Source organism: Tauraco erythrolophus, chromosome 1 (genome assembly GCF_009769465.1).
Source record: "Tauraco erythrolophus isolate bTauEry1 chromosome 1, bTauEry1.pri, whole genome shotgun sequence".
Taxonomy (NCBI): domain Eukaryota; kingdom Metazoa; phylum Chordata; class Aves; order Musophagiformes; family Musophagidae; genus Tauraco; species Tauraco erythrolophus.
In genome coordinates, this window is record NC_141465.1 from 53,471,570 (window position 1) to 53,498,905 (window position 27,336).

The window sequence follows — 27,336 nt, forward strand, 5'->3', positions numbered from 1 at the left end:
TCAGATGCTTTAGGAGTCCATCTTCCTAAAAACACAGATTTCCTCCTCTGTAGAGGCCCTCTGAAGACATCCAACTTGGCAACTAGTCATCAGTGGAAGACAACAACAGAGGAGAAATGGGATGATAAACTCCTACGATTAAAAAGTTACATAGTTCAATAAAAATTTCTAACCCAATGTGAGGTAACATCCAAACTATTGTACTACCAAATTACAAATGGGTTGTCTTCTTGGTTTGTTGTTAATCCTAACCACAGGAGTAAATGTTTTATTGTTCAAGAACAGCTAGGCTCCCATAGTGCAAGCCAAATCTTTATTATTTGGAATTTACAATTTCATTCACACAGAACTATTTTCCGAGGAACGATAATATTTTCTTCTCAAATACCACATTTAAAGGCACATTTGAGCATACAGGTATGACAGACTAGAACAGAAGTTTTGTTAGCTTTTAAGAAACGTACTTTGGGACTAACAAATACTTCCCTTGTCTCAGACAGGAGAAAGGAACAGAGATCTACCCTACATCTTTGATATGCATGAAGGATGATAACAAGCATGAAAAAAAACAAGATTTAAAAAAAAAAAAAAAATCCATCAATCACTACTACCAAAATACTAACATGGCACACTACTGCACAATCAGGACTCTACTGCAACTTCAAGCTGGCCAAAGCATTTTCTTCCCTCCTGCATCACTACAAGTAGCAGTAAGTCAGAGCTGGTGACAAGAAGAGAAGAGGTCTGTGGACATCTCAGCAAGAGCTATTAGCTCTTGATGAACCTGCAGTCACCAAAGTGATGATGCAAGAAGTGCTCTGCCAGGCTGGCTGAGTCTGGGAGCTGGTTTTATCTGCCACTGGGCTGCGAGCACATCACTATGTCCCTGTGCCACACTCAAGTAGCAGAACTGCAAAGCCTACCACTCATTACTCTGGCTCACACACTCTGAAAACAATAAGCAAACGTAACTCCTTCACCATCAATATGTCTTTGAATTTTTCATTCTCCTACAGCCAACACCTCTTAAATTAAACCAGGAAATAACGATGTACCACTACAGTACAAAAGTAGCTTATTTTCTGCAGCAAACGTCTCGCATAGGAACACATACCTCTCCAGTGATGTCAGTCTGAGAACAAGCATCGCAGTGTTGTTGAGGTAAACAGGAGTCGCTGAGCGAACTAGAATTGTGCTGGAGATCCTGCAGGGAATCTGTAATACAACAACTATTTCTGAATCCATCTGTTAACTTGGCCAGGCTCTACAGGAGAAGAGATTCAAAAAATAATAATAATTAAGAAAAGTTTATTTTAATAATTATTTTGTTAATATAAAAAAAAAAAATCTATTTAAAAACATGACAGGTAGCTTGCCTATAAAGGGCTATTTACAGAAGTGAAATTCATCGTAGTGTTACTAACATACACAAGCTTTGCTTTGAAATAAACCTCTCCTTTTAAAAGATGCATCTAACAGAAAACAATTTTTTTTAAATTGTTTGGTTTACATCTTGAATGTTCTAGATTTTATATGGTTTACAGTTATTTAAATGTAGCAGCTGTCAACTTTCATGTTAGCTGATAGAGAAGACAAATATGATTCACCTGTCCTTTTGCCATCTTCTCCACAGGTTACATTCCTTAGCCACTATCACATCCAACTTCATGAATACCTTGTATTGATCGTATTTTTATGACAGCTGATTTCACCCCTGTGCTCCCTTACCCAAGGTTCACATAGTCAGAGATATTTTACACTTTGGGTTAAGCAAAGGGCATCTCTGAGATGTCTAGACAATGACACAAACCGTGAGGGTAAAGCAGAGACTTCAAGCAGTCCAAAAGGGACACACAGAATCACACAAGACAGAATCACACAAAATAATAAGAATTTGTTTGACAATAAGAGCTTGATTGACAGGCTCTTATAATTCCTTTTTTTTAAAAAAAAAAAAGAAAGATAAAATTGTTAACATTGCTTTTATTTTCTGATTGTGCATTCTCTAGTTTTCAAAAATAGAGATAATGTAGTGTTAATAACAAAATCATGGTGCAGGCTATCATTTATGACTGAGACACTGAGCTTTCTGCATCAAAAGAACATTTAAAAAAAAGAAAAAAAATCTGCTCCCTCAACAGAAGATAAAAGGACAATCAAATGATGTGAAAAGAACTTCTCAGAAATTTGAAGAGCTGTATCAATTTATAAATTATAACATATTCAAATCATTTGATTCTAAAACTAAACACAAAAACTCTCAAAACTGCTTACCCTAGTGTCTGAACTACAGAATCAGAGATGAATCTGAAGCACTGCAATTGGAAACAGCCGGCCCTCAGGAATCTCAGTGGCTCTGACAACTGGTGATTTGCAACAAGTCCCAGTTATTGTGCATATCCAATTATCAGGCAATTCCTCAAAGTGCAGTTTAAAATGGATAAGACAGTAACGCTACCTTTTCTTACAATAAATCCAACTAACGGAATCAAGACGACGAACCTGCATAACAGCAACTGGTTGCTGCTTACAGAATGGCAAGACCACCTTGAAGATGAAGGCATTCAGATTCAGAGCCTAGGAAGTATCCATAGGAATTGCAGCAGACCTGAAACTAGCTAGAAAAAGCAGCTTTTTCTGGTGGTCTCCATTTCCATCATACATAGCCTGTCCCTTCATTCTCATTACACATTGGTCCCTCCCTCATGCCTGCCTCTGCTAGAGATGAAAAAGAGGGAAAACACTCAGTCTGGTACAGGATGAAGGAACAGGCAGGCTGCCTAGACACAAGAGTGGGGGTCTCTGCTCCTCCCTGCCACCCCTCTGAGCACGTGCACTTTGCCTTCTTCCTACTGGGGAAAAGCATGGAGAGATGTAGGTACCTAGTACGTCCCTCTTAGTATGAAGGACACACAAAATAGTTTCTTATCAGTCCTCAGAAAGCCAAATCTAAGTTCAAGTTACGTTGCTGAGAAGTCCCTAGCTAGCGTCTCTTTATGCTTGTTGCAAAATGAACTGCTCCACAACGTGGCAAAAGAAAACCCGAGTGTCTTGCACTTCATGAAAATTGCAGAGTCCCATCCAATGCGCTTCTTCAAAACCCATTGGAAACCATCCAGTCCTGTCAGTCTCCTGCTGTGTGGAAGATCAAGATGGATCCCTAGTGGGTTTATGACATGGAAATGATAATTTCAAATAACACCTACACAAACATCAAACATCTAATCTGTCCTCTTCCCAGTAAAGCTGAGCCAGTGACACGAACAAAAACTGAGGACACAGAAAGCCTGAGGTTTCTCCAAAATACACTATGCCCCATCTGGCACTTTTGGCTAACACCTATTATTTTACAGGCATAGGTAATACAAAAGGTCCTGATGTCAAACCTTAAAGCTAAACTTCTTCCTATATTTCAGCTACTTCATGCATTCCTGCTGTGCTCCTGACACCCTCCAGCATCTCCCTGGCAGGTAACGAAGGGCTGCTTGGCTGCTGGCCAGGCTTCCTCTCCGAGCACAGTTGCTGAACCCTGCATGCTACTTCAAAATTACACAGCATTTGGCAGGTGGCAATCACCAAGTAGCAGCATCACTTTAACTTACATTGATGTGCATAGGTGACTATACTCTAGGATAAATGTATATGCTTTGAGTCCTAGTCAGATGAGTGAAAGCACAGCCTCCAGCAATCCTAACATGAAAAATTATAATAGCATACTTTTAGATAGAAACAATTTACATTAACTGCTAGGAGTAATATCTTCCCCAGCTACACAGAGGAGTCCATCTTTCATCTAAGGTTTATGGATTGTTTACGGCAATCACACAGAAACTGTCAGACCAGCCTATCATATGGATGTGAAATTCTAGGCACACCAGCCCAAATCTACCCAAAAAAAGAGAAAAAATGAGCACTGTTATTTCATCATTGATCTGTTGCTATCTGATTTGGGAGCTCTCTGCCACATACAATTTCAGTGCAGTTCCTGTCTAACCTATTTAAGTAGTAAAGAAAAGAAAGGAAAAAAACAAGCAAGGAAAAAAACCACAAAAAACCCCAAACTCCAATAGTTCCTAAGAATAAAGGACACATTTTAAAAGCATATGCACATACTGGAACAGAAACAAAAGTATGAAAAGGATGGGGTGAGAAGGGGTGGAGAGACACACAGTTTTCAGGAATCTAACCACACACCTTCATTACTCAATCTTATATAAAAAGTTCACTCACTTTTTTTGGAGCGGTGACACTGCATATTTGACTTTATTTGTAACCGCAGCACCCAGTTTAAATCTGACCACCCTCTCCTTCCCTCGTCAGTCTTCTCTCTCACACAACTCAATCCAATTGTCATATTTCTATGACAGCTACAATTTTCCAAGCACCTACACAAGACTGAGTCACTTCTACTATGTTTAGTTCTGTTGCTTACACTGGCCAGATTTAAACTAAGAAATAGTAAGAAATTGTCTATTTCCTTTCTCTGAAACAAATCCCCAGCTGCTTACACAATACTTCAAACTTTTCTATAAACAGCTTTCAAAACAATAATTTTTCATAAGAAAGCTTGTCTTACCAACATCTTTAAAATGTAGCATTTTTGAGAACAGATCAATTTCAAAATTGATAGGAAATTAAAAATCAAATTCTGAGCTCATTAGAAAGATACTTAAAATAGACTTGCACTTGTTTGACAAAGCCAAATAAATCCATAACAATAATCTTCAACTAATTATAAAAAGGCAAAGCACAAGCACAGAAATATTTAGTGACAAAAGTAAACTAATTTTTTTTGGTCAAAATTAAAAAAAAAAAATCAGGCAGAAAGTTGGATATTTTTGCAGAGCACAATAAGTTGGCAGAAATATACAATTTTTACAACAGTAGATCTTGTAAACTATGACATTTAATGCCTTATTACAATTGAAACAAAACATGCAGAACTGTTTCACATGCTAGGCCCGCGTGGAACAACTGTTTTCTAGATTCTCCTAGACTATGTGTCTATTATTGGATGCTATCACAAGAGATTGTGATTAATTACAAAAATGATACCTCCTAGACTGCTATTTCTTGTATGTCACGTAGGCCCATGAAGGAGGATGGCAACACACTTCGATTCTGTCTTGTGCAACCTCTACGTTCTGGTGCTGCCAGCATTGCCCAATCCTTGATGCTAAGCTTGATCCTAGACTTCCAACTCCCTCAACGCTATATTCAAAGAAACTGCAAGTGCACTTAAAGTTGGTTTAACAGATAGGATTTTCAAGGCATCTCAATGTTTACAGCTGGATTTAGCACCACTGAGGACTGAAAATGTAAGGAAAAGAGAGGGAGGGAAAATAATCTAGTGGGGGAGTCAAAACAAGCCAGTAGTTAAGCAGTTCCAAGATCTCACACACAAGTCTTTAAATTACCAGTTAGTTTCCTAAAATGTGCGTCACTGCATCCATAAAGAACAGCCTTCCTAATCATTTCTTGCTAGCCAGGCATGTGGAAGACTAAGAATCACTTTAAAACTTGGCCAACACAAAATATCAAATATGTTAAAAGTTGCCAAGGCAGAAACTTTTCATAGTGACTTAAGTGTTCTGTCTACTTGAACAAGGATTTGTGGTCCATCAGCTGACCTTTGGGTAATGCTTTAGAGACTGAATAATTGTATAACTATGGAAATTCATTATATGTAGATTACAAGCTAGCCATATCTTATGAAAAAATACCAGAGAAACACTACTGCAGAGAAACCTAAAAGAAAATATTTGAATTAACATTAATTTAGCATGGTCTGAAAAATCTAGGTAATAAAGATGTCTTTTTTGGTATAGCAGCTTGAAGACTGGATAAAGAGAATTGTCCTTGTCATCCCTCTATAGCTGCAGCGTATTTGGGCAAGTCTATACTGAAGTCCCTGTGGTGGTAGAGGCTTGTGGCTCTTTGATCAAGTTCCCATCATGTTAACAATGCAGACACAGCAACTGACAGCTCGAAGCAGGATGCAGAATCCATTCAAAAGTTAGGTCACTACTCAGGCATGTATCTCCCCTCAATCCTTGTGCTTTGACACATAAAATAATCTAAAACTTGCACAATGTTTTTTGTAAAGATTGTATTTAATCATATTCTTTGAGGGGTTTGTTAGAACATTTGAAATTAACGTGTGTCTTGATATGGGTATTAAGAGGAGAGTTTGGAGAAGAAAAAGGAGAACTGTCAAACCGTGGCATAGTGACATAAAGATCCAGTTTTGTGAAATGCTTATAAAAGACAAAAACACGGTAGACAAACCAGTAAACATTTTAGCACATGAATTCTCAGTCCTACTTCATTAGAGGCAATACAAGGACACATTAAACAAAATGAAAAACAAATACTGTAAAATTTAAAGACTTATTTTTTTTTTAAATGCAGCATAACTACTCCATAGCAGTCTTTGATATTGTCAGCAGCAATAGAAAGCTATATTCAATAAAGACATTGATCTAAATGTGAGGATAGTACATTATCTAAGACAAAAATACGAAACGCATATGAAGTCTTATGTTCACAGTATAGACTACTCACCTCTTTCGAGCTGCCTACTATTGGCAATTATAAAATGGAGGAATCAACTTCGGCCACCCCACTTCCTTATTTAAACTTGGTAACCCCAGTGCAATCACAAACAACAAAATAGAGGTAGGTTATTACTTTTAGCACCTATTTGTTCAGTAGCTTATTTTTTACCTGCATAAGGTCCTGCCTTTCTTTTTCACCTGTGCATATAGCTTTCTTTATGGTTCGAAGCTCACTCATTATAGCCTGTGCTTCATCCAGCCTATAATTTGTATGAGCACTTGACATCTTACGATCAATCCTGTTGAAAAGATTAAGACAAGTTCAGGAATTTTCACATAATTAGAAGGAGCACAAACATTAGGACCTCTTGTTTATTCATGTACCACTTTATTTCCAGGAATAAAATGATACTCTACTTGGAATTAACGAAGCACTCAGTGCTCAATGCACTCTAAAGACAAAGCAATGCAATTATGTACCCAGGTTCTGAAGAATCAACAAATTTTCTGGATTTAATGTCCTAATACACAGTTTACTTACAGGCAATATCTGTGAGCTGTTTCCTGCAACAAAAGTAGACCAGTGTATCATCTTGATAATTTGTTTAGATTTATAGACAAAGAACTAGACCAGAGATTCTGCAGAACTAGAACCACCATTTGGTCTTGGATTTATAACAAACGGCTATAGGATTTTAACAGGGTATCCACAGCAGTGATTGAAAATTGTGTTAAATTCCTGTTAAAGCATGAAACCCTCAATTTTCCTGTTAATCTAGCATAGAAAGTGTGCATACAGAAAAAAAGGTGGTATGTGTAATGGTCCCGAAGCCAATGTTAAGAGCAAACACCTCCAGGATAAGGTGTCTCTGGATGACAGAATTAAATAAAACATACATCAGTCATTACAAAAGACATCAGTTTATAAAAAGACATAGTAAGAGAGGGTATGCTATATATATATGACAAGAATACTCGAGCTCTATTTAAAATATTGAGAATAGCTAAACATTTCAACATAGGTATTATATTAGCATGCTCTGCCAGTTAAACAAAACCAGTGAAATTCCACCTACAGCGGATTACTTGCTTTAAAATTAAAATATTAAAATGAAAAATCAAAAGGTTTGAATGAATATCCTATGGTTTTATTGTGAAGCTCAGAATATTTAGGAAAAAACCTCAGGTTGGGTATTTACAGTTTCGGTTTGTCTGGATTTTTCTGACAGTTCCTGTTTTTGGAGACAACACAAAGTAAGTTTGAACTTCAGCTTTCTATTTAAACACAATTTTCCCAAGTTGCATAAGAAAAAATATAAGTGTCTATGATCTTTGGTTTTCAAGAACTAGAAAGGACTTAAATGTCATGTGAATTAAACTTGGCGTATATTTTTATCTTGGGTTGGTTTTGTTTTCCTTTTAAGGTGTTTACTTGAGTCTTCACTAATTTTTAGTTAAAATCCTGAAAAGATTAGATAAAGCCATGGTAAAACAACTAATCCAATTCACTAAAAGTTTCATGAAAAAAGATAACATGTGGTTTTATCTGAAGGTTACATTAATGTTAAGAACATAGATTCCACCCAAGTATTAGACCAGAAAATGCCTCCTACACAACTGCTCATTATACTGTTTGCCAGGTCCAAGGTGGCATTTCAGGAAAAGGAAATTATTTAATTTCAACCAGATTTTTGTCCAGTTACCCACATATTCATGTTCCTGGACGTCACTTTGGAGCCCAACTTATGAATTGATATTTGTTTAAGGAAAGAATCAGAAAAGTTTCTACTGCCAGAAATATCTGAGCTTAAATCAGTATTGCTGTCAACCCAAACCGACTTAAACATCTTACAAAATTGTTATTTATCGTCTGTTAATTTTTTTTTCTCCTTTCATAAAGCTCTAGTTTTGAAAGCCACAAAGTTAACAGGAATCTTCCATTTTATTAATTGAAAATAGCATGCTACAAATACAGATTAGACCTTTGTATGAATAGAAAGAACATTCAACTAGTACTCAAAACTATGAATATAGTATACATTTTCTGAGGAAGATGTTTCTAGGATACGCAGACTATTAATACACTTGCAATAGTTTCAGTCCTATAGGGCAGTTTCCACATTCCTCTATTTTCCTCCATGTGTTTTCAGATATGCAAGACTTCCCCCATCCTCACCAAAGCCTAAGTTTGTAGTTGAGTTAATCTAATTTTAAAGTCTTTGTCAGGTCTCATATCCTCTAAACTAGTCTGCAGCTATGAATTGTTTAGTCAGTCCTAATTCCCCATCTCTCCCAACCTCTCTCAGTGTTCACTCAGCTCTCTGGCAGCCAACTGGCTGAGTTTCCATTTCCTTTGTTGCTAAATGCTAAACGCCTTCTTCCTCCAAAATTCCTGCCTTCCAGCAGAAGGGTCACTGAAAACACAGGGGAGGAGGAACTGCTCCTCATTCTCAGTCCCTGCTGCCAGGTCAGAGGAAGAGTTTGTTCCAGGAAAGGCTCATCTTTAACCCTATAACCCTGGACTGCGACAGGATCAGCGGCACATTGGGGCAAAGGTGCCTGTGGAGGCCAAGAAACACCACTGTGCAGGGTGGGATCTTTGCAAGCTTTAAATGGAGACCTCTAGAATATCTCCAGTGGCCAGACTGATGCCCAAAGGCATCGCCAAATCTGGATGAAACTGTAGAAAATAAAGCCCTAAGAAAGAGCTGCAGCACTACAAAATTTGAAATTCTGACTGTATTGGAGTTGTAGAGCTATTAAAAAAAAAAACTCAGTCCTCTCTCCCCCCACAAAATCCTACTTTTCTCTAGTTGTTTTGTGGTTTTGTGATTTTTATTATTCTCCTCAAAGATGGCTAAGCCATTTTACTAAAATTAAAAAGAACAGAAAACAAAACACAGTCCAAGGCAGACACTGTACATGGAAAATGTCAATGCAAGAGATTCGCATTTTAACAAAGGCATCTGAATCAGACAGCAACATAAAATGATGGAAATACTGAGCAACCTAACCACCCTCACCATAAAATTTGTCTTTTCTCTGAGAGCTATACCCAGCAGAGGTTGCAGAGGAAGTCTCATGGCAGCAGGTTCTGATACCTGCTCATAATGCCATTCTGGTCAGTCTTTCAAAGCAAACGTTCAGCCAGATGTAAAGCCCAAAGTGTGACAGTTCCTAATATTGTTCTTGGCTTGTACTTGAAATAAAATGAAGAACATGGCTTTAAAACAGCTGAACAGGATGCATGCCATTCTCAGTTTGGCAGTTATTTGAAGATTTGACCTAGCACGAGAAGGAAGAAAAACTATGCACTACAAAAATTTAGAAAAGGTAACAAAAAAGCGAAATGTCTGAGATGTAAGAAAAGGGTTTTTTTTCTAAGCAGGGGGCCAGACTTTTTGTTTTAAAGAAGGAGCAATGAATTTCTTTTCAGACAGTACACTTACTTTGTGGATATCCAAAAAGTAAAATACTTCAGCTTTGGTACTTGACTTGAGTGGCCCTTTTCTCTGAGAAATACAAGGAGTAGGGGAGAGACTGCCCAGGGACAACCTAGAGCACAGTTAGGCTTTTAGCCTGATTTGTCTGCTGACTACACAAGGAGGCTAGAGAAACTTCTCTCTTCAGTTGTTAGACAGTGTAAATACTCTTCAAATTGGCTCACTCCTGCTAGAAGCAAAATACTGAAAAAAAGCATATATCTCACCAGAAAGGCGATTAAAAAGTTACTTAAAAATACAAAACAAAACCAAATCCACAAGCCTCTGGTTCGTAAGTGAAGAAGTCACTGCAGAGAGCACAGCTCAGCAAGGCACAAACACTGGCAGAAGTTCACTGCAATCCCGGATAATGCATGGGCAAAACATTCTCTCCAGCTTCAGCAAGCAACCACAAATGCCACCCAGCGCACCAACGGGACAGAGAGTGACTGTAGCAAAAGCAGCAATGAGCAGCACCGAAGCACTGAGTTGTCATGCTTGAACTTTTTCACTAGATGGTTAGAGTGACCACTGACTAATCAGACAGGCTTTAAAATAATTCCTCTCCTGAATGTCTCTCCTATGCCCCCATCTTGGAGTATGGGCAACTTCACTTGGGCTAAAATCCAAGACTAACACTTGCGTTCTTAATCATTCGCAGACTTTACTTTTCAAAATGTTGCACTACTTTGCTGGACTATCTTAAATGAATAATATTAATTAAAACAATCTTGAGTTTCAAATGCCCTTCAAATACTTTCATCATCCTAGTCAAGTTGTTAGTCCTTTTAACAAAACAATTGAACCTATACCCTTAAAATAATCCAATAACCAGGAGAGGGAAAACAAATAAAGAAAAAAGCAAGGCAATTCTTACTCACTTGAAGAAAATATGATTAAGAATCTTAAGACAAAATTGCTTTTGTTCTGTTACTGCTTACGTATCTAGGCCACCATCCTAAAACATTGATTATACATAAAATACCACTTAAAATATTTGCTGTTTCAATATACTGAGTGCTTTATTTTACTAACTTTCAGTTAATATCATATATTAACCATTCTCCTAACTACCTATAAATGCTTCATGTAGTGAAGAAAAATATATTTATGCCTGAAAATGACTACCTTATACCTGCCAACGAAGGATTTTGGTTGAACAAGTTTTTTTCTCTGAAGCTTTCAGAACACATTATAAAACAAAAGAATCTTGGAAGCTTAAAAAAAAAACCACCAAACAAATCAATATGAAGTGCATGGGGTACCTTCCTCTCCTTTAAAAGTAAAATCTGAGGTGTCCCTTTGTATTGTTTTGTTAACGTAAAAACAATCAAAATCAAACTGCTCTGGAATCCCTGGAACTTTGCCAGGATTCCTGAAGTCAAAGTGTGCACCCAGGCTTTGTAGCACCACGGCAATAAATCCAAAGCTTCAAAATATTTCCACAGACACTGTACTTATGCTGCAAAATGCATTAGACGTGCAACCGTTCCAATGCTTGCAGAAAGCACCTGCATTAGGCGGTTCGTTCACATGCACGCTGGAAAAATGGCCAAGATTTCTAAAAGCATGTCCACATGCCCAAGGCAAATGCAAGAGCTGTTCAGCATATGGTCTAGCCTCTGGCCTTGTTGAACAGGTCCAGAAGTTGCAACAGCCTGTGTTTACCTGCCACCTTTTCCATGGCCTGGTAACCTCTCTCCCTATCCCACTGGGCATCCCGTGTATGTGCTACGTGTGCAGGTGACTAAGCAGCACACAGATGGAAGTCACTCAGTTCCCATCTGATGGTCTGCAGGAAGAGCGGCAGGGAGAGAGTCACCACAACAGTTCACAACTTTTGCCAATGCTGAGCAAAAAGGAAACGGAGCACAGGCTGCCTAATAGCCCTGGGAGCAGTGGCAAGTTGCTCTGAGCTACCTTTCCTCCTAGGGAGAAGACAAGGAGTCACATTTACATGCCCTCATTCTGCACACATGCAACAAAATCCAAGATCTCACAGACCGTCGGATTTACAGTAAGCACCCAAATAAGTTATACTGTGCAGAATGAGATGGCCCCACCATCAGGGAAACAGAAGCAGCAGTGTTGTGGTGTACAGTCTACCCCCCAGGAGAAGTATTGTGCCCAGCCAGAAAGCCTTGGTACTGTTCAGAGAAAAATTACTCCACTGCATGGTGCTTCTGGCTGTGCTCCAGACAGTGGGTATCTCCAGAAAATTTTTGGAATGTATTTCAAAATCTAATTCCACCTTGACAACATTTTCAGGAAGAGCTAAAGAACAGGACCTAGAAATTTGTTTTTGCATGTGGATCTAGGAAATCACCATTCTAACCAGTTCTATCCAACTCTTCTTCCATCATTTCGCACTGTTCTCACCCCAGGTCGCTATCATAGCAGAAAGTCTGAATCAAAGCAATTAAGAGACTTCAACCCTTTTTTTTTTTTTGGCAATGTCTTTCTAAAAAAGTCATTCCAAGGCAAATAAAATAAAGAAAAAAAATATCCTCCCACAAACTCTTAACTTACTCTTGCAGAGTTTCCACTCCTTTTTCCTTATATTGCAGCTCCTGCTTCATCTGTGCCAATTCTCGTTTTAGCCTAGAAAGCTGAATATAACAAAATAATTTAAAGTAATAATATGTAACAGAAACTTTCATAATAAAAGTGGTTTTCAAACACAAAATCTTAAGTTACTATAAAAAATTGGAAGTGCTAATCTAAGTTCTCTTCTTTTTTTGCTTTAAAATTTGCATTAAAACAACAGAAGAACTTCTGAAATATCATAAGACCCAGTCAAACAGCGGTTACAACATTCAGCTTTCAAAGTATGAATTTCCTCATCTATTCTACTCGTTTTCTATCTCCAGTAGCTTATGCTAACAGCTAGCAAGTTTCAATCCGTGTGACTTTCCTTCTCCCCTTGCAGCAGAGAGACACCTCTCAACTGTCTTCAACTCTTTACTGAACTTAAATAAAGACTGAACATTCAATGCTGTTAATTTTTCCAATCTGGGAAAATAAAATCACTGGCAACAGAACTGGCCTCTACCCCAGAAATGGCAGCACTATTTTCTAGTTATTTTCATATTGTCCTGCCCTCTCAATCCTCCCATCAATTACCTTGATCCAACTAGCAAGGAAATAAAATCACTGGCAACAGAACTGGCCTCTACCCCAGAAATGGCAGCACTATTTTCTAGTTATTTTCATATTGTCCTGCCCTCTCAATCCTCCCATCAATTACCTTGATCCAACTAGCAAGGAAAATAAAATCACTGGCAACAGAACTGGCCTCTACCCCAGAAATGGCAGCACTATTTTCTAGTTATTTTCATATTGTCCTGCCCTCTCAATCCTCCCACCAATTACCTTGATCCAACTAGCAAGCATAAATCAAAAGCGACGAGGCAGCAATGACTCCAAAAACTTATTTTTGTGGTTTTATGAAAACCGTTACCTGAGTAGGCTAGGCACACCTTAGAAGAGTGCTATCAGCACCAAGAGTTATCTGCAAAGAAATAGCTTCTTGTCCTCCAAAGCTGATAGATACCTGAGGGCAATGGCAGGAGGAAGGTTCAAGGGACTATAGCCAAACGGGGGGCATGCAGGTGTTTCAGAGTGTGGTAGTGAGGCCTAAGACTGAACTGAGAGTCCAAAGAGAGGCAGGGATGGAATAAGAAAGCTCTCTTCTCAAGCTATCAAACTTGGTACTTTTTCTAAAATTTACCCAGAGCACTCCTGATTTTTATATGTACGTCGATAAACGACAAAATATTATTAAAAAAGAGTAAAAGAAAATTCCTACATATCCAGGCACAGATTAATTTTGTCAGCTCTACTCCAAGAGCCGGGGGCTTCACAGCAGTTCTGAGGATGCAAACCAGGACTGCTAGAGACTCACGATCCTGCGTGGCCCTCCCTTTCTCATACATTCTTGCTCTTTCCTCAAAACTCATTGTAACAGCCCCCCAAAGACTGCTATAACCTCATCACCTCTTTCAACACTGACCAAAAGTAAAATGAAAAAATGCATTGCAGATATCATACACACAAACACTTCATAATTCACATTTTATTCTACTACCTGAAACAATTCAATGCCTATGCACACATTTGGTTGAACAGGTTACCCTGTGCGCTTAGGAGATCATTTCGTTTTAAGATGCAGGAACAGAGATAATTAGTCATATAAGTGAAGACTTTGTTTATTTTCTTAAACTATTATTTAAATAAATACCGCTTATTTTCATGTTTAGAATATGCTGACATTTAGGGTATGTAAAACGAGCAAACACTAGTCAGCACGTAGTAAACATATACAGATAGAATAAATTCCTTTGAAGGGCGGTGAACAGGATTTATTTTCAGAGGCATTCATGTGAAAAGTGGTCACTACAACAAAAATGGAACACTATCCTGCAAAGATACGTATTTTGTATTTATTTTGCAAGCTGAGTGCCTGGCATGCTAAATCTCATTTTATCCATTAATAAAAAGAAACATACAATATAGAAATAGTTTCTAGAGCTTAATATGATAAACCACTTTTTATAATTGTTTATGACTGCTATGTCATTTTGCTTTAAATCAACGTGCAGACTTCAGCTCTTCATTAAAGCAGTGTGGGAGAAATTCAAGAAGTCAATTATTCTTCTTTCAGCAAAGACAGTACCAAAAGCATGATTCTAGTTTTAAATATACATACATATATAAATGGAACATTTGTATTACAGAACTGCCTATCTCTGTCAGAATGCTTGAACTCCCCTCCTCTCAGAGGAGGTCTGGCCAAATCAGCTAAAAAGTTCTATTTGACCAACATGTCTACTGAATTGTGAACAGATTTCCAAGTAAATGGCTAAATCTAGAGTTCAATTACATCCAAGGAACACCCCTGAAAACAGGTGTATGGGAAAACATGAAGACAGTGGGTTTGAACTGCACTTAATTTGGCTGCAGCGTATTTACTACTTGTGGCAGTGGTTTTTTTTTTTTCAGGAAGCAATTTCTGAAAGCCTGGCTGAGTTTGCCTCTGACACCCGTGACAAAAATCTTTACGCTTGTTAATATGGAAAAAGCGTTCCTTTGCAAGTCACTGAAATGCAGTAAATATAGACTTATTTCAATAGAACAATAGGTCAGGGTAGAAAAGCAGTTGTTCTAAAAATACATGCAGCATCCAGTGTAAATGCTAAGGTAAAAGAAAATCACATATTCCCCCCTCCCTTCCCCATGCCTAATTCGTATTTTTACGAAATGAAAAAAGATTACTCACTCTGTCACGACGGCTGGCTATTTCTGCTTTAATCTGATATGGGTCATACTTGGTATTAGTTGAAAATCCAGAGAATGCTAAACAGATGGAAAACAGCATTTTACTTTTTTTTTCTTTAATACACTCATTAAGATGTGGCACTATTTAACAGACCATTGCATTCATTCTTCATGTTACAAGTCACTAGGTTTTAAAATAATCTTCTGTACTAAAGTACAACTGAAGAATTACCCATGGCCTGTCTGATTTTTTATTTTTGCCCTGAACAACAACAACAAAAATTGTATATAGCAGCACTGCATATTGCCTAAAAGCAACTAGCTTCCATGACAGGATGGTGGCACTTACTGATGCAAGCAATTTGTGCAACATTAACAATTGCTAATTGCTTCCTAGGTATGCTGAATTAACAGTGTGATAGGGACTAAAGTAACAAAACTACTGTCAGAATAAACTTCAATCAGCTACAGCAAGAAGTTGCCTCCTAAAGCAACAGTGTAGGGAACGGACAAACAGATCAGCCTCTGGCAAGTCAGCTCTTAACGCAGTGTATCTAGAGTCAGACAATGATTTCAAGCTGTAGCATTACAATCCAAAGCCTAGACAGATGAAGTAAAGGTCCTAGAGGATAGGCTGGGCAAGACCGACCGTGATTTATGGAGTGAGCCATTCACAGCAGCGCTGGCCCACTGAAAAATGCCTGGTATGTGAGCGGATGGGGCTGTGCTGTTAAACCTACCACCCCTCTGTAGAGCTGAAGGCTGCTGCTTTGAAACTCGTATCCGTGTCTGCGTTGCATTGAGCCTTTTGACTCTCAAAAGAATACTGCAACGCCAAGGTCACGTCTAGCGTGCAGGAACTTGCCAAAATGAGTAGTCATGCCTGGACTAATTCTCTAAATCCAGGATTTTCTATGGATTTTTTTTTTTTTTTTTTTTAACAGTGCTGATCACAACTGAGTCACAAAACTGCTGCATGGGCACCTCCCTGCCAACCCACAACCGCTGAGCTCACACTACCTCCCACTCATGAGCACACGACACTGAGTCAATGGCAGCACCCACAAGCAAAGAGGAGGAAAAGAGTTAGGAAGTTTTAGTTCTTTTAAAACAATAATTTGAAAAAAAGTGGAGGCAGGAAGATTTGCAATATAAGCACCCAACTTTGGCCATCTAATTGCACTTGAATTAGGAGCTTAAGATTTCCGTATGATAACTGGAGAAGCAGGCATCCCAGACTGGAGTGAAGGAGTCAAACTAAGAAAAACAAGTGGAGAAGCCTTGTGGAATCTTTAGTTGACAGCACGATTAATCTCCAAAGGGATTTATTTTTTTAAAATACATCATCTGACTAATTAGCCCATCCCATTTTCTCAAAACAGATGCATATGACCTTAAACTAATATAAAATATATTAACACATTTGTAGAAAATCAAAATATTTTTTCACTGCAAAACAGGGGAAAGATTTTACTTAAATGATTTTAGTGTCTCATTATCAATTCTACAGATACACCTAAACCAAAATAAAATAGTAATTGAAAAAAAAAAATCTATCAAAAGATTGAGAAACATAAGTCAATTGACATAGCATTTGCATTCATGCTACAGATAACCTTCAATTTTGTCATTTTCAGTGATATTTTGTTGCTGCTTCAAGCAACTTTCTTTTCCAAGAGCTCTAAAAATATGAAAAACAGATTACATTTTTTTCTAGTATATTTTCTTCTTCTTCAACAGAAGTTTCTTTCTGCATATTCACCTGAAGTAATTCAAAGTATCCCACAGAACTACTGCAAATTTAAAAAAAAAAAGCCCAAGCTCCTAGAAAATTATTGTAATAAATAGAAATTTAGATTTTATAATCTAAAAAAATACTGATGACACTATCTTTTACCCTATTCCAAGTCTTTAAAGAACAGTTAATTGTCTGTAAACAATAATTTCTTTTTTAAAAACTCTTTCTTAAGAAAAAAAAAATCTTTCAATAATTCTTAAGAAACTTCAACATAACAGGGAGAAATAAGACTAGTCACATCTGTTCAGTTATGTCACTAACTATATCACAGAATACATATATTTAAAACTAATCAAAGAGATGAGATAATCCCAGTACAACAGTAAAATAACACTTGGTCAGGACCATCTGGAACACCTCAGCACTAGAAAACATCTTTTATTCATAATTTTGGCATACAAATGAATTACTTTGGATTAATAAACACCACTGGATCAGTAGCTAAACATCTGTATCCAGATGCCTGCTTTGAACCCCTGCTGGTCAAGTTTCTTTAACATTTTCAAAGGGCTAAGCAGAGCTTCTCATACTTATCAAGTACTAGGCATTTACCAGCAAATCCTGCAGTTGAACACTGGCTGTACACATGGCAGCCACAGAAAAGCCAGCAGTGCAGTGAAACTCCACTACGTTTCCATGTGGCTGGTGGGTGTATCCATTTGGCAAACTTTGGACCAGACTGTTTTGACACTTCAGCAAAGACATCTTTTCCAGTTGCACCAGCCAACAGCCATGACAGCGGTGCAACAACTTCAGATTTTACAAAAAGTATATCATCTACTCCAAGCTACCTGAGACATCTGAAGAATGAAAAGGTTAGGAAATCAAGGCCCTATGACGTACACCACCAGCATTAACATCAGAGGCTGGCATTCAAGAATCAAGTGCACTAAAGAAACATCACTTTCTGCCTCGTGGTCAGAGGTACTCTTGACCACAATATCTTAAGTCTTTATAAAAAGTCGATAAACGACCATGGATCCGCAGAAGGCTTCCCCTAAGCTGACAGACTATGAATTTAGGAGTACAAAAAGGTGGCTGGTCCAGCAATACTCAGTCTTATCTTTGTTGCCTTGCATAAAGCATGACTACAGCTGGTTCCAAGATGGCTAGAGATGCTAGGTGGGATATATCCTTGTTTAATGTTAAAAAGCCATATACTAACAGAACTAATGGGAAATGGAAGTCCCTGAATAGCAGAGCCACAAGATAATGCCTCACTTCTGTAGTCAGGATCTTCATTCAGAAGAGAACCAGGTGATGGAAACATTTCACACTATTTCTTACATTACATATTGTGAGAGTAGGTAAATCAAGAAAAGACTAGTAAACTCACAGCTGGCATAAGAACGGCTGTCATCCTCACACATTTTGTGCAATTGTTGATACTCTTCTTGGGCTAGTTCAAAACGCTGCTGCTTTATTTGGTAAATCTCTTTCTTGGCATTGAGTGCCTCCTGGGCAACTATTAAATATTCCTTTAGCATGCGTTCCTGCTCCCTTCTCCATTGCTCCCTTGGGTCCTCAATTTGCGTGAGCTCTAAGGAGAAAAGCATAAAAAAGACTTGTAAGACACTATCGCAAAAAATACAAATTATTTTGTTAAGGTCTATTCTCAACTAGCACGCCTAACACTACAGTGCTCAAAATCACTCTAGTCTGGATAATAAGAAGAAAGAATGCAGAGTGAAAGAAAAGGAAAAATCTTGTCAAATATAAAAGGTATCTAAATGTTTGGTTTGTTTTTTTTTTTTACCAACTAGAGCAAACCCAAAGAAAACAGTGTTTTGGCTCTAACCTTCTGTCATAGCCAACTTGAAAATTCTGAGGACTACCTAAATACCCAGAACCACACAGGAGAGTTAAACGTATCTTAATGCTTAACCCATAACTCTATAGTTAGAACAATCTTATATACTATATACAACTTCACAAGTATAACATCCTGAAAGGTCAGTGACTACACACCTGCATAATTAAGAAGAATAAAGTAATTCAAAAGAAAAGTTAGCATTTTAATCTCATATCCATAAAAGCATTTAAATGGCTTCTTTTTTTTTCTCTTAAGAAACAGCACTCTCATGCTTCCCCTTGCCAGGGCTTAGAACAGTTCATATTCAAACATAAATTAAAAATAGGTTTCCAGTACAAAATCTTTCCCATATACACTGATACACTGATTTTCAAAGTTATTACCACACAGCAACCTCTTTGCATTTGCAAAGACATTTGAGGAGGACATATGCATTAAAATCCTAAAAAACTATTGTTCATTTGTTTTCTTTTTGTGGTGATGCTCAAGTTAGCAAGTGTGTTTTACATGAGGATGTCCATGTAAAGTCTCATGGCTAAGTGAATGTTAATTTCTGATGATTGAGGCTCTACTGGGAAGAAGTTGCTGCAGATGCAATGTCAGTGTTCAAAGTAGTGGCAGAACCTGCAGCACAGTCACACAGTAAGCACCTAGTCATTTTTTCCAAACTTTGTTTCTCATGAGGGATGAAAGCCAGTTATGTCTTGTATTAATCTTGTATACATAATTCAGTATATTGGTGTCAGTGATGAAGTGAGAAACTATAAAAGGCTGAGCACATTAAGAACTTCAATGGTGTCAAGGTCATGCTAGCAGCTCTACCATTTGAGAGTCGTCTGAAAAGTAGATAAACAAAAACATGAAGCTCATCTACGACCAGTACTTCCAACAGATCTGTATATTAGGTTCCTAATAACCTTTTCTCTGAACAGCTGTAACTCTTCTCACCCCACAACTCTTCACATTGGAACAGTATAAAGATCATGCCTATAGTTCTGCAGTTTCTCTCCAGATACCAGAGACCCTCCAAATCCTAACAGCACCTTCTGGCTCCAGTGTTCTCAAACTACCTCTGGAGCCCAGGACAGGATGTGCTGTGGCTTGTTCCAGTCTCCATAAATTCTTCTTTGTATTCAGGGCAAGCAGAAAAAAACTGAGTTCACATTGCAGCCCATCCTTTATTGAGGGCATGACAATTTGCCATGCTTTCTCATCTGTCCATAAGTATTCCTGAAATCTGTGCAAAATGAACATTCCTAAAACTGCTAATCTCCCTATGGTAACCAAGCAGAAATCAATAAACATTTATGAGACAGAAAAGCTGGATCCTACTAACTGTCACTCTTTCAATAGAAAATTAATAGTTCTAATCTCGATAAACAGCCAAGGCTAAAACTTATGTAGTACCACACATTAAGCTTCTGGGGTCCCATACTACAGGGTACTGCATCTCTTATCGAATTATTTCAGAAGCCTTCTCAAAAGCTAGCAGCATTCTTGTGAAGCAGAAAACTTCTTCAGTACAGTAGTGACGTTCTCTTCTGTTTAATAAAGCACACAGGCTTCACTTTGCCCTGGATTTCTACACAAGTTTGCCATGTAACAACAAAGCTAAAGCTATGTTGTATAATAAAATTTACTTCCTTCACTTCTTTATAACCTATTTTTAAAAAATAACAATTAAAAAAAAATACTGCAGTAATTCAAGAACAGCCCCAGACAAATGCAGAGAATATATTATTCCCTCACTGGGGAATGCCCAACTGGTTAAAGGAGACTTCAAAGGCTCCCAAGACTCTGAGGAGGAGGGAAAGGAATTCTGCGGCTGGCAGCCACCAAGGTTTTTAAGCAATGGTTGGACAAGAGCCAAGAGCAGCTTAGTAAGGGTGTCAACAAAGTACTGACTTTACAGAACAAGATGGAGATCAGGATTGGAAGCACCATTGAGATTTACAGAAGATTCCTCTGTTCCTGGGCTTTTTCAATATAAACGGAAAGTTATTGCCTAGAAAACTTTTTATTACTTTCTGGGTAAACAGAGCAAGAGGTTTGGAAAAATAAGATGTATTACTGTTTTCTTTTAAAAGGTGCAAGGGCAAAAAACTTGAGACTGTGCACAAAGCGTGAGAGGTCCCTGGGAAAGCACAACTTTAGAAAGATTCTCTTTAAATTATCCCTTGCATTTTCTCACAGTATTTCTTGAAACCAAAGCACTTCTAACTGTTTTGTCACTTAACACAGAACTGCAATGCTGTATAAAGCATTTAACCCGGTCAGCCACAAAAGCGAGCCCAACTGCTTTCAAATGGAAGTTGCTGTTCCAAGTATTTTAGACATAGTTTAGAACACAATGTAAGGGACTCACTTCAGAAGAACATTTCTTCAGTTCCTACATCATCTCTGCCGCTTGCCCGACACCATCCCATGATGCACGTGATTGTCTACTCATTAGTTCTCACTTCTACAAAGGAGGTTAATGCAGTCTTGATTGGTACCTTTGTTGTCCACAGTTTAAAACTGGACTGAGTATCCTAATAATTTTTTTAATAATGATTATCCAGCTATAATATCAGCTTTGACTTCCCTCTGAATATAAATCTTGCTTGTATACGCAAGCACTGAATTAGCCTAAGGGTGACAAACCCATTTTGCTGTGATGGCTGAATTACCATTTAGGATAATATCTGTGGGCTGCAAGTAATTAGTTATCATGAAAGAGACAAATTTTGCAACCTTGTTAATTGCAGGATGATTCCTCTCACTCAGTTCAGCACTGATCCTATGAAGTTTCTATCTCTCTGTTCATATATTACTTTAATTTAATTCCTAACATGATTAGCTTTACTTTCCAGACCCATTTATACTAATCTTTTCTTTCCAGTCCCATTGAGCATTTGGGAATTTAATTTCTCTCTGCAAAGACTCACTTCTACAGTTTTTGCTGTTAATTGCACAGAAAAAAAACGCAAGCCAGATCCGACATGCCTATAATGATTAATATCCTCTCTGTAAGTTCAAACTTGACGTCCGTGGTAAAACAGCTAATAACAATGACTGAAAAGCAAAAGGGAGTGATTTCTTTTGCATGTAATGGTGATTGTTATTCCTATCAAAGATGCCAGTTGGTAGGATGCTTTAGTAACTTTTTTAGTCACAGTATTGTACTGGGAGTTCATGTTGTACTTATCTGTAGAGGCTCCTAAAGCCTTTAGAAAGTTCAAGAAAAAAAAAGTAGTGTTGCTAAAATCCTTGTTTGCATTTTTTTTTTTAATATGTGTTCATGCACATGTACATATACTGGTGCAAGTGCACTCCGTTACTGTATTCCAATGTAAACCTCACTTTTTATTAAACTTCAACATTAACTAAAGCTACCATGACAGTTTAAACGGCAATCATTAAGCTACTACTTCTTTTAAACAGTTACTGTAAGAATTATTTAACAGTCTGAATTTATTGCCTTTCAACTGTTTCAGCTATCTATCCCTGTGATCAGTGCATTAACAGCTCTTTAAATTTTATTATTTAATTTGTGATCTTTGTTAATTTCACAACAAATAAGTGCCTATGTGGGTCAAACAATACCATGGGAACATTTGTTATTCTGTTGGTTTGTTGTTTTTTTTTTAAATAAGTAATTGTGAAACCACAATGCACAAGTAATTCCAATGATGGCAGAAAGCCAACAATTATTTCTACACTTTTATTTTTTAATTGACTAGATTTCAAGTAGATAGTATTGAGGTTGGTTTTGCAGATTATACTATTTACCATTGCTGTGACAGCCCATATAACTACTTTCTTCTTCTCTCCCTCCCCGCAACTGGCAATTCCCACAATATTAGAAGCATTCACTCATTGGTGATAAGTAGCTTAACGATAGCAGCACAACAGTAATAGCAGCAGTAGTACAAAGCTGTAAAGATAAGACATTTTTTTAAAAGCAGAACTGGCTAATGTGCCAGACAGTGGCAATACGAAGCACAGGCATCGTCCAAAAGGGAAAACATTGGAAATCTCTCCCTCTTAGTTTCCAAAAGGGCCATCTGTTGTCTTTTTGATAGCACTTGGTACTGTATTAAAGCATAAAACATACATTGCTTAACAGAGGATGAGATTATTGCATTTCATAATGCTTCTAATTAAAAATCAGCACTTCTCTCTCAGAATGTATTTGTTTTTTCAATATGGAAGAGTGAGCTATGGATGACTGAAAAAATTGGAAATACAAGAGTATAGCATGAAAATCTTCTTTACTGACCCATGTTAAAAAGTAACAAAATCGCGGATACTCTAGGGTACGACAAAGCAATATAAAATTGATTTATACACTACAACTCAACGACAGATTGTAAAATTAAGGAATGAAGGGAAGAAGGAAACGAGGACATAATCCTTCTTATGGAAGAAGGATTGTGTCCTCATTTGAAAGATGAGAAAACAGATACTGCAAGAAATTACTTGCATACATTTTCTCACTGTAGTATGAGGTACGTAAATGGTACTGGAAACAAAGTTAGCACTGTCAGTTAACATCAACTTGCCACATTCTTCAAAATAATCATCTATATACTCACGATTTATGTGGTCCATATAATAAACTCCAATCTGTTGATCGTAAACAGTTTCCCATCCTAAAGGAAGCTCATCACCGACACAGTCAGCAAATGTCAATGGCTTTGTAATCCTGTAAAAACAAAAATAACACAAATAAATGCAAAAGGTGCAGAATTTACAGCGCAATGAATGTTATTACATGTTTTGAAGATACCTCCATCATTTGATCACAAACTAGTTATGCAACTTAGGAACGTGCTAATAGTTACAAACAAAGTTTCAAAATAAAATTTCATTTAAATATGCTGACAGATACTCCCTAAACAGGTAAGACAAGCTTCTCCCTTCCAGTTTCTATGTTTAACAGTTTAATTGCAATGGCATGCAGTCTGGCCAGTTTTTCTCCCATATTGCAAAGAAAACAAACATGAAGCTGGAGTTCACCACTGCTAAAAATTACGAGAAGCTTTATAGGCTTTAACTTTAACGTGTCAAAGCAGTGTAATTGTTTGTCCTTAAATAATGAAATAGAATTTAACAGAGCACTATAGATTTCTCCTCTTTTCAGTTATACATTTCCAACTATTAATGATATTCTCTTGGTCCAAACCCATCCAAATTACTTCCTCTCCCTCAAAATTTAAGAGGCAAACCTACCTCTCCAAAGAATTCTGAAGCCATTAGAGCAGAAACAGTAACTAATAAGTAACAGTATTACTCTCTGGCAGCTTAAAATATCACACCCCTTGCTAGGCAAACTCTTGAAAGATCAGTGGGTAATAGAAAACCGAAACAACAATTTCAGTATTGACAGGAACGTTGAAAATACTGGGCTACAAATTCTACAGAAAGACTCTACACTGTTCTACAACATAAAGGTATATAAAAAACTTTGGAAGAACAAATGATGCAAATAATAAAATCCTTAACATCCAGTTGAATCACATCTATTTCCCAAATTATCATTTTAATCGTTACTTAACCGTAAGATAAAGCTGCCATAAAATTCCTTTACAGAAAAGCTATTAGTAGAGTCATTTCAATTATACATGGGATATAGATCCAAACGTTTATTTGTTGAGGCATTTCTAATACCTAGAATGATGACAGCTTTGCAAAGAACAAACACATGCATTAATTTAGGGACTGACTTAAGTTCAGCATAATCTATGGTATAACACTATAGGGTATAAAACGGAAATTCTGTTTGTATCATGTAATACCCAATTGATGTTTCCTGACACCAGATTTGGATTATGCTTACAAATACAATGTGGAATAGAGAGATCATTGGGACTGGTATTTACACTTCATCCAATAACACCTGTATAAAACCATAACTTTGTCTGAACTAGAACGTGCCTATCTTTGAACATGAAGTCCTTCCCCACTCCAAAACAAAACTAACCAGAAGTATCCAATGGTAAAGACTTCAAATCACGGAAATACTACTAAGGTTCCACTCTAGCTATTCCAATGGTCCAGTAAGTGCACCATTCAACCACTAACAAAAAGCACGTAACTTGGCACGTGGTGAACAGAAAAACTGCATTTGCTTGCCTCCTAAAAGTATTTCAGTATTCTTGAGATTAAAGTGTTCGAAATTAACCGAGTAGAATAATAATAAAAAAATATACTCTCTAGCTTAAATGTACTGTTTTGAACAGCTCTATAAAACAGTACAAAGATCAAGCTATTTAGGTCAAATAATAAAAAGCTTGATCATGCGATGCTATGGAGTCTCAAACATGCATAAACAGTTTAATAAGATGAAGACGTACATAAACTTGTGCACCACTATTTAAGTAAAAATTTTCCACTACTGACAAATAGTTTGTTTACATCATGTAATCATGCAAATCCAAAGCTGCTGTATTCAAGAAAGAAAATGTTACTATGGACTGGCATATGCATTCTTTCAGTAATTCATCTAGCAGTCAGGCAGCCCAAATATTGCCAAAATACTTCTGATCTCCCTGGAATTCAGTCAAATATTAAAAATAATATAACGTGCCACATTTTTTCTTAAACTCTCATGGTTTTGTTCTGAAGACATCATGTTTACAATTTCTCAAAGTAGTCTAGACATCGGCTCCTAAATTACCACACTATAGACAAGATTTTCTTTGGAATGAGTTATGAGACATGCTTGCCTGTTATACAAACACATCCTCATCCTTCATTCGTAAATAAAACCCGCACATGATACTCTAACCTCTCACACTTCAAGAACTTTAATTCAATGCTTTCAGTGATCCCACCGGGGCTCAGACTTCGAGGACAAGGACGACACTCACTTTCTGGAAAAGGGAGACTGAAGAAAGCCAATGCATCTGGGCTAACCGGTTTTCATTTCAATGTTATATAGCATGCATGAACAGTTTTAATGGTTTTGAAGGAAAGCTTTTAAGAAAAACAACACATAAAAAGCTGTCTTCCAGATATTCAGGCCATGATTAACCTGATATTGCTCATTTTAAACTATATTCAACGTTGCTCCAAATTGGTTTCCCTTCAGACAAAGCATAACATCACATTGATTCTCAATTCAGTCACATTTATATCTATGTAGCTTGAATCTTCTTCATTTAATTCATCTAGGTCAAAACCTGCAAAGCTTAAACTAAGAATTGGAAGTTTCTCCCTGTGTTTTGCCGTTTTGACTAAGTCAATTGAAAAAATACATTGTTGGTTTAACCAGCACAACTCTGAGGACAAGATTATTTTTTTCCACTTAGGGAAACTAAGGGCTTCCAGAACAACAAAGACAAATGGAACAGATGCAGATATGGATATTGGAGTTCGGCCACAAATTACAGCACTAGACTGCTGAAATTAAGTATCTTCTGGAAATACTGCTTTACCCTCTGTTTTTTTTAAATTAGCTTAAGCACTGTAAAATAGAACAGGTCTTTGCTGCTTCCATATAAAGAATTCTACAAGGTACAACTACATCTGTTTAAACATTTCAAAGTATTAAAGACAAAAACTTTTTGAAGTATTGTAAAGACCGACAGACTAAAAATGCTGCCATCTTTAATTAAATAAAAACAAACCAGGGCTGCCCTGAGCTATGCTATTCACAGTAGTAAAGAAAAAAACTAAAGCATTTAATCTGTCACCAGTGATCATCTCCTGTCGTCCCCATGACAACTGATAGACACTAATAAGAAGGCTCTGAACTTCCAGCTGAAGCAGAATTCCTCTGGGACCATTTTCAACACTAACTGGTTGCGGCCACTGGATCTACAGCCCAGGTACAAGAGACAGTCATCCACAGGAACCAGTTTTGCATATATCAGAACCAACCATAACTTCAGATTAATTATTTGCTGTTTCTTCGTTATATTGAACTTTTACCCTTTCCAAAAGTAAAGATGCTCCTCAGTCATTAGACACCCAATCTTTTGTGACACTGAAACCACTCAAAAGCAAATACAGAAACACATAAGAAAGCTTGTGTAACCCAAATCCTGCACACCAAGCTGAGACGAAAAATCTTTGAGCATTGTCATGTGCCTTGGATGTGTCACCTCTAACTCTGCCCAAATTAAATGTTTTCATTAAGAAGAAATGGAAGTCTGGTATTTGCATGCAGTAAAACAGACATATCTGAAAAAACAAGTTCTATTAATATTTTCTCTGCATTAATTACCAAGCTAAGCAGTTTGAATACAGAAATCAAGCTACAAAATAAAACCAACAGTCAAATAAAACTATTTCTGACTAAGTGGTGTTTTTTGTCCTCCTTGTGTGTTTATTTCATATCTTTGTCCATTACCCATGCTCAGAAGGATTCCAGAATACATTACTACATCTTTCTGAATACACAGGAGCAACAGATATTTCTTG

The 27,336-nt window shown here is 37.3% G+C and overlaps 1 protein-coding gene across 2 annotated transcripts in view; it reads right to left on the bottom strand.

Moving 5' to 3' along the window:
• WWC3 (WWC family member 3) overlaps positions 1-27,336 on the bottom strand; it is a 106,141-nt gene that overhangs the window by 41,721 nt on the left and 37,084 nt on the right. For both annotated transcript variants that reach the window (XM_086609457.1, XM_086609463.1), the window contains exons 2-7: positions 23,505-23,614; positions 18,451-18,654; positions 15,318-15,394; positions 12,569-12,648; positions 6,727-6,856; positions 1,115-1,264 (exon numbers count right to left, since the gene is read on the bottom strand). In XM_086609457.1, coding sequence (XP_086465583.1) covers positions 1,115-1,264; positions 6,727-6,856; positions 12,569-12,648; positions 15,318-15,394; positions 18,451-18,654; positions 23,505-23,614 — 751 coding nt within the window. The remainder of the gene's footprint in view (positions 1-1,114; positions 1,265-6,726; positions 6,857-12,568; positions 12,649-15,317; positions 15,395-18,450; positions 18,655-23,504; positions 23,615-27,336) is intronic.